The 8,688-nt window shown below is 35.9% G+C and overlaps 1 protein-coding gene across 2 annotated transcripts in view; it reads left to right on the top strand.

Moving 5' to 3' along the window:
• The first annotated feature begins 3,310 nt into the window (after window positions 1-3,310).
• LOC142357795 (glutarate-semialdehyde dehydrogenase-like) overlaps window positions 3,311-8,688 on the top strand; it is a 35,861-nt gene continuing 30,483 nt past the window's right edge. Inside the window, exons 1-5 of one of the 2 annotated variants that reach the window (XM_075409397.1) lie at window positions 3,311-3,588; window positions 4,074-4,334; window positions 4,863-5,036; window positions 5,401-5,661; window positions 7,784-8,256. In XM_075409397.1, coding sequence (XP_075265512.1) covers window positions 3,526-3,588; window positions 4,074-4,334; window positions 4,863-5,036; window positions 5,401-5,661; window positions 7,784-8,256 — 1,232 coding nt within the window. In that variant the 5' untranslated portion in view covers window positions 3,311-3,525. The remainder of the gene's footprint in view (window positions 3,589-4,073; window positions 4,335-4,862; window positions 5,037-5,400; window positions 5,662-7,783; window positions 8,257-8,688) is intronic. The other variant, XM_075409344.1, reaches the window with a different exon arrangement.

Genomic DNA, 8,688 nt, shown 5'->3' with positions numbered 1-8,688 from the left:
TTATAACTTAAAAACGTAATATAAAAAAAGAAGGGTTCAAAAATTGAGAGGCAAAAAGATATCTTTGAAGTCAAACTCTAGAGCAGACGATTGAAAACTTCCAAGATAGTTTTTAAACCTCTCAACATTTTTAGTGTGTATTTGAGTTTTCTTTTTAAAATATTTCAATATCACTTTCGAGTTCGAATTTTTAAACTGAGTGATATCATGCAGTTTTAAATTAGGGAAAATGAGTGCATTTTGCACTTTTGGCGTGTCAAAGTTTAAATATAGTTTTATGATTAGCCACCTTTTGGCCAGTAGGAATGATGAAAAAGGAGAGAATTAAATGAACGGTTGCAAAATAGGGCTTTTTGTATTTATTGAGAATAACAATTTAAGTTTTTAACGTGAAACAGTAGAAATTGATATTTGACGAAAAGTTTTGGGGAAAAATTACTCTAAACCACAATCAATTATTTTTGGACATTTTTTCTTTCGCTTTTGTTCTTCTCATTTTGTTCATGCTTAGGGCGTAAATTAATTTTCAAGTACCTCAATTTTCCAAAATTTTAGCGACACCCTTTTCCACTAATGAAAATTTAGCTTATTTTGTGTAACTAAGTAGCTTTTTTTGTTCAATTGCTGGCTAATACAGAATTGTGGTTTTCAAGTCTCTAAGAAATTTATTTTTTCTCAACTTTTAGGGCAATTTCTAGAAAAGACATTCTATTGTGTATATATAAATCACAAAATTCTACATTTTGCCCATTACAAGTTTGTTTGCTGGACTTATTCTGTTCTGTTCAATAGTTTTTTGAACACTGCTTTTCAGAGGAAAATACTTAGTAGTTACGCAAGGTCGTGGAACGCTATTTTTACTGATACTTTAATTTTATCGGAGTTGGGATAAAATTTTGACGACATTTCATTTGAACGCAATGAAAATCTTCTGAAAATAGTAGCAAATTCTTCGGATATGGCTGTTGACAACAATTGGAAATACAATATTTTCATTCAACTTCCAGCAATTGATATTAGAAAAATTGTTTTCCTAAAAAATAGTGGTAAAAACTGATGTAAAAAAGATCTAGCGAAAATATCAATTCTTGTAGGAAATATTTTTTTGGAGATTGATGCAACAACAAATCGAGGAAAACATAAATAAATAAATACAAGGGCTATAAAGGGCATAACTATTTCAGTAATTGCACTATTTCTTAAACACTAGAACAGCGCCCATCAAAGGAGGTATGCCCTATCAGACGTATAGACAGTGAAAAAATGAGGGCCGTCTCAAGTCTGGCATGTAACAATCAGAGTCACCCACCCCAGTTACCAATCATACAATTTGCTTTGATATCATACTGGGTCATAGATGACTCTTAGTAATCAATCCTACTAGGTTGTACAAAATTTTTAGGAATCATACTATTTCGTAAATGATTTTTATGATTTCTTAGCAGCAGTACAAAAATCCTATGTAGTTTTTGGAAATCATACATGAATTATACATAAATTCGAAAGCCGAAAAAATTATACAACGTCATATATGGTACAATATTGAGAATAACAATTTAAGTTTTTAACGTGAAACAGTAGAAATTGATATTTGACGAAAAGTTTTGGGGAAAAATTACTCTAAACCACAATCAATTATTTTTGGACATTTTTTCTTTCGCTTTTGTTCTTCTCATTTTGTTCATGCTTATGGCGTAAATTAATTTGCAAGTACCTCAATTTTCCAAAATTTTAGCGACACCCCTTTCCACTAATGAAAATTAAGCTTATTTTGTGTAACTAAGTAGCTTTTTTGTTCAACGGCTAATACAGAATTGCGGTTTTCAATTCTCTAAGAAATTTATTTTTTCTCAACTTTTAGGGCAATTTCGAGAAGAGACATTCTATTGTGTATATATAAAGCACAAAGTTCTACATTTTGCCCATCACAAGTTTGTTTGTTGGACTTATTCAGTGTTTTCTGTTTAATAGTTTTTTGAACACTGCTTTTAAGAGGAAAGTATTTAGTATTTACGCAAGGTCGTGGAACGCTATTTTATACTGATACTTTAATTTTATTGGAGTTGGAATAAAGTTTTGACGACATTTCATTTGAACGCAATGAAAATCTTCTGAAAATAGTAGCAAATTCCTCGGATATGGCTGTTGACAACAAATGGATTTACAATATTTTCATTCAACTTCCAGCAATTGATATTAAAAAAATTGTTTTCGTAAAAAATAGTGGTAAAAATTTTTGTAAAAAAGATCTAGCGAAAATATCAACTCTTGTAGGGAATATTTTGGAGATCGATGCACCAGCAAATCGAGGAAAACATAAATAAAAACAAGGGCTATAAAGGGCACATCTATTTCAGTAAATGTGCTATTTCTTAAATACTAGAACAGCGCCCATCAAAGGAGGTATGCCCTATCAGACGTATAGACAGTGAATAAATGAGGGCCGTCTCAAGCCTGGCATGTAACAAGCATAGGTAAGCCAATCTATCATTTAGGATTTACGCTTGCGCATTATTGATATGTACTTAGAGAGTTTGGTAAGGGAAGCACCTGTAATACTGCTTTGTGTTTCACTTTGTTTTTAAAAACTTAAAGTCGGAATTTAAGGAAAGTTTTCATTCGAACATGTATATTGTTTCAGGTTACGTTAAAACACTCACGCACATTTCAAAATGCCGAATGTCTGCAGTGCCAGAAGTCAAAATGCCAGAACTTGCTACTTAGCCAGAAGTTGAATTTCGTTGACTTTCGTCATTTTAAAACGTGCGCGTTTCGTGCTTTAAGCATGGTTACGTGACTCTGCAGAAGTCACGTTGAAACTCTGACTTAACATCTCGAAGCGCTTCGCGGTTCTCGATAAACGCTAGAAGTTCTCAGTTACTCCAAGCAGAATTGCTAACGGGGGAGTGGAATTGTGGTCAAATAGTTTTGTTCTCTGGTTCCGACAAAACATTTGGAAACGAAATACTGTTTAGACGCACTTCTTTTAAAAGAAAATTCAAAAATGAGGTGACTTGCCCGAAATTTTTTGATAAACTGAAGTAGCGAATTGACGAAGGAGCGATAGAAAAATTTAACTATTATTATTATTAAAATATATTTCAAAAAAAAAAATTACACCTGAGCTGCTTTTCATATTGTTATCATAACTGTGCACTTTTTCGGGTCACGATGCTGACCTGTTATTAATACCACAAGAATGTGAAGGAATTTGTATTATTGATATCAGTTCATTTGATAAACTGATCCGCTGAATGAACAAGATCTGATCAAATTGGAATTAAGATAGGCAGGATGACCTACTTTTAAAGATCTGTTTTAGAAGGTAGCTGACCTGATTAAGGATACCGATACAGCAAAAGTTCATTATCCTCATAGGTGAGGCGATACCGGTAAAAGTGTAAAACGATATCTGAGACCTGAGCGAACGAAATACAAGTTAAAGTTCGACTAAATTGATATAATAATATAATTTTCTTTTCTCTTGTTTTTGATAATTTACTCAAGTGTGTGCGGTCAATTACGATGAACGGAAGCAATGGTTTCAAATTTGGGCCGATAGAAGAAAACCCTCTTCTGTTTAACAAGGTCAGTCTTTGAGGTTAAGGCTAACAAAATATTCTGCTGCAATAAAGCTTTCGAAAAATTCTTTGAAATTTTTAATGATACTTATATTCTTGAATGCGCTGACGGTACCAATTTTTTTGCCTCAGTTGAGAATCGTTAACAAATTAATATTTTTTGTATGGTTTCCAATTCAGCAACTCACTTTAAGAGAAATGGTCTCATTTGTTTGTCATGCTGGTAAAACTTTCGTATTTGTCTCTCATATATGTCATATTTGTGTAACTAATTATCCAACAAAATTCGATTCCCATTCAAATAAATGACTGTAGATTTTTTTCAACTGCACAAAATCTGATATTAAGCATATAAAAAAAATCAACCTAACAACGAATTTAAGCCCCAACATTAACAGATTTTAATGTTTGCATCAATTGGATTTGAAGAAGTCCCCCCCCCCCAAACCCTTAAAAAGATTCCACGTTAAAACTGTGACTATTCCATGACAGGCTTATATCGGAGGACAATGGGTAGATTCCATGTGCAATGACACCTTTGACGTCATCAACCCGGCGGTCACTGGTCACGTGATCCAATCAGTGCCGGATATGGACGAAAGGGACACTGCGTGGGCTGTAGAGAGTGCCAGAGTGGCCCAGGTGGAGTGGGGGGAGAGCACTCTGAAGGAAAGGAGTACAAAGTTGAAAAAGCTGCACGATTTGGTAGCAAGGAATGCTGACTATTTGACACAGATTGTGACAATCGAGGGGGTAAGGTTGCAAGTGTCAAATTATCTTTTTTGTCTAATTTACAAAAAAATTGTTGCTGGTACGTACACAACGGCAATTGTTCGTTCACCGCCTGTGGGTTTTACTAACGGTGTAAAAATCTTACTTTTACACTCTTTTCCCCCTTATTTTTGGACAAAATCCTCGGCCCGAGAGCGGATAATACTTACCATTATTCGGAAATAATTTCTAAAAAGTTGTATTTTACCATGTATTATGATATTGCTATTTCCCCCCTCCAAATCAGTCGAATTTGTGAAAGTATTCTCTTGAACAAAACAATTTCAATTACCAATCTCCGAATGTGAACTGTGAGAACTTTTTGGTTAAAAGCTTGTTGTTCGTTTTCAAGAGTAAACTATTTGCGTAAACTTTGATGACGTATACGAAGCTCACATTGAAGTGAGAAGTTTGTGAAAGCAGGCACCTCGTTAATTTTTTTAAGCCTATCTATTGAAGAGTATTTTTCTTAATTGCTTCGGCTGGTGGAGTTTTTTTTTCTAAACTCAGGGTAAACCTCTTGTGGATGCGCGTGGTGAGGTATCGAAGGCCAATGTATTCCACGAGTGGTATTCTGAGGAGGCAAAGAGAGTGGGTGGAGACTGTATGACGTCAGTTCAGAAGAAGGACTCACAGCTACTGTTCATCCGTCAACCTATTGGTGTCTGTGCCCTCATTACCCCAGTTAGTGATAAGTACCTTTTAGCCCCCCCCCCCCCCCCCCCCAGAGTTTTTGCTCCCAGTTACAAATTGTGTTGTTATATAGCATTATACTATGTAGAACAAATGAAGAAAAAGCACGCTAACCTTGGGGGGGGGGGGGCAGAACAAATTCTAAAATTCTCATGGCTCACGGGGTAGATCAGATTTAACTACAGGACAAAAACTGATCCATAAAAAAAACTTGCGTGTCTTAATTTGCGATTTGCCGGACCATGTAGACATTTATTCCAGACTCGGTCGTTTGTTGTCGGTCTCGGACCGCAGCGTGGGTTTCATCATATACAGAGCATTCATGACAAAAAGCCATTGAAAGTTATTTTTTCAGTGGAATGCTCCTCTCCAAATGATATCGAGGAAAGCAGCCGCAGCATTGGCCGCTGGTTGCTGCGTCATTGTGAAACCAGCCGAGGACACACCCCTCTCAGCCCTCGCTCTCGCTCACCTCATTCACCAGGCGGGCTTCCCACCCGGGGTCTTCAACGTGGTCACGTGCAGTCGTGACAAAATGAGAGCTGTATCGGGCGTGTTGTGCGACAGCAGCGTTGTCAGGAAGGTTTCCTTTACGGGGTCAACTATCGCTGGCAAGGTCAGATCGACATCATGTTTGAGATATATTAAAACTGTTTTAAATATAACGAGGTTGTTGGTTATTCAGCGCTATTCTTGATTTTTTTAATACAACAATTCCATTGGTGAAACTTTGTAAGATTAGCGGTATGTAATTTAGCGGTGAATTTTTGTAGGAGTTGCAATTTTTAGCGGTGATTTTTTTTCACCGCATAAGTGGTGCATTTTTTTCACCGCTTCAGTTTTTTTTACAGCATTCATCGCATTGAGTCCAAATCTTGCAATTTTTAATCAAATTCACCGCAAATTCTTTATCTTTTCGCGATTTTTAGCGGTGACACCTCGACTCGGGTGAGCAATTTTTGATGTGAAATGAATTCCAATTATCAATTATTTTCCTGGACATAAAAAGATATGATTTTTCTCTTGAAAGCCACATCAAATTGAAAAAATGTGAACTCGTTTTATTTGAAGATTTTGCAAACTTTTGCAGTATAAAAATAAAAAAAAACAAAACTGCTTGCATCTTTATTTAGGGCAAGAAATTTCTTAATAAAAATTTATTTGACGTAACGATTGCGTTCAACTCCATTCAGAATTGTTTTTATAGCTTAATATAAGTTGTGGGTCTGGACACAGTTATTATATGTAATTATAAGTAATTATAAAAATTAAACTAACACTGAACAAGGAAAAAAAAGCATGCTTTTTGTAAAGAAAAATCAAAAAAATGTTGTGTCAAGAACATTCATAATACACAATAAAATTGAAGAAAAACAAAGTTTCAAATACCTGGGCATCACGAAAGATAATGATCTACGTTTCTCAAAGCACTCAAAGCATGTGGTCACAAAACTTTTGTCGAATTGTTCTATCTTTTATAAACTAAGAAAAGTTTTGAGAGAATCACAGATGATAAAAGCGTTTAGAACATACATACAGCCAATAGTACAATACGGAGTCCTGATATACGGGTCAACAACAATCACAACTATTAGGGAAATAGACAAAGTTGTCAAACGTATCGTGCGGCTAATTTTTCATCGAAAAAAGTTTGAAAGCACTTACGAAGAAAGAGTAAAACATAGGATCTATTTAGCCTCAAAGTTACATGCCTATGAGGTACTTAAGCCAACTCTAAAAAACATAAGGGGACAATGTAATATTTCACCAATTTCAAAGGGTTTCTCAATGCAAAATTGCCTTTAAAAAAGCAAGCGGTTGATTAAAAACAAAATAACTCAAGGTAAAAATCTATTTCACAGTTTTTCAATAATAGTTAGGATAAGGCGGGTCTTAAGAATGCTTCTAGGTTACGATGATGAAATAATAGAAAAGATTGAAAGCATGTCTACTGCCGAAACAAAAAATTTCTGTCATCAATTTCTAGATGATTATATTTTGGGTAATGAGGACGTAGTCAGACTGTTGTATGAGTTTTAATATCACAACTCAAAGGCGTTCCATAACCAGAATAATGTTTTTCACTAGGTTTAATGGTACCTTGAAAAATAGTGCTTCCTCTTTTTTTTTTCTTTCTACATTTTGAATCACTTTCATCCAGATAAACTGAACGAGACACTTGAGAACGGGCCATCGGCCCAATAGTGCTCTCCCACAGTCAAATATGTGATTGTATTTGTACAGGTAATTGTGAAAAGCTACTTATTGACTGATGGAAACAATTTATTATTATTATTATACGTTATTATAAATGTAAGTGACCAAAATGTACTGAGGGCTCCGAAAAAAACGACGAAGATTACTTTGGAAAAATCTGAAATGAAGAAATTACAAAACGCTAAATACCGTTGTTTAATGTAGCTACACCTAGTTATGACAGTCTAGTTATGGCAGTCTAGTTATGACACTCTAGTTATGACACTCTAGTTATGACACTCTAGTTATGACACTCTAGTTATGACAGTCTAGTTATGACAGTCTAGTTATGACAGTCTAGTTATGACAGTCTAGTTATGACAGTCTAGTTATGACAGTCTAGTTATGACAGTCTAGTTATGACAGTCTAGTTTTCGCATATGTAGCTCAGACAGTATAGTTCTTCCTTTAATTGCATTTTTAACCTGTTCTCTAACCAAATACTGGACCAAAAAATCTGCAACCCAACATTTATGTTTTAGTGGCTGTACGCCAGATGTAGCCAGACAATCAAGAAGTTATCCCTGGAATTAGGTGGCAATGCTGCATTCATTGTATTCCAATCTGCCGATCTGGACAAATCAGTTCAGGCCTGCTTCGATTCCAAATTTCGCAACGGTGGCCAAACCTGCATCTGTGCTAACCGGATCCTAGTCCAAGAAAAGGTTTATGACGAATTCTGCGCCAAATTGGAAGAGAAAGTTCGCAATATTAGAATGGGACCTCCGATCAACTATAAAAACAGCCAAGGACCCTTGATCAATAAAAGAGCGGTTGAGAAGGTTTCAAAGCATGTGCAGGATGCGATTGCAAGAGGGGGCTCTTTAAGGGTGGGAGGAAAGGTTGATCACACTTTGGGTCCGCTTTACTTTGAGCCCACACTGATTGTTAATGTCCCCAAGAACGCGTTATTACACAGAGAAGAGACGTTTGGACCGCTTGCAGGCGTTACTAAGTAAGTTGCTAGTCTACAGATCCTGTTAAAATGCATAATCAATTGTACTTCAAAAACCCAATAGACAAAACAGGTAAAATTGTATCTCATATTGCTTACAGGTTCAATTTTTTCAATATCCACCATGAAATTTGTACATATAGTCATGCTCATTGAGGTTATACATTCGTACGAGAACCATTCAAGAACAAGTCTTGCCAAATTTTCCAGAGTTCAACCCAGGTTGAGGTCTCAGACCGTAATCATCTCTGATCAGAATCAGTTGAGCGCACACCCGTGCATTCGGCGCTTAAAATTACATAATCTGGGTAACCTCAAGAATGCATTTGAGTCTGATCAGTGGTGGGTTCGGTCGGGGATGATGTGATCAGAGGAGCCTGGGACCTCAGTCTTGGAAGTCTTGTTAGCGAGATCACAGGAATCAAGTTGAAG

The sequence above is a fragment of the Convolutriloba macropyga genome, chromosome 1, assembly GCF_964194025.1.
Source record: "Convolutriloba macropyga chromosome 1, txConMacr16.3, whole genome shotgun sequence".
NCBI classification, from domain to species: domain Eukaryota; kingdom Metazoa; phylum Xenacoelomorpha; order Acoela; family Convolutidae; genus Convolutriloba; species Convolutriloba macropyga.
This window is presented reverse-complemented; position numbering and strand designations above follow the sequence as displayed.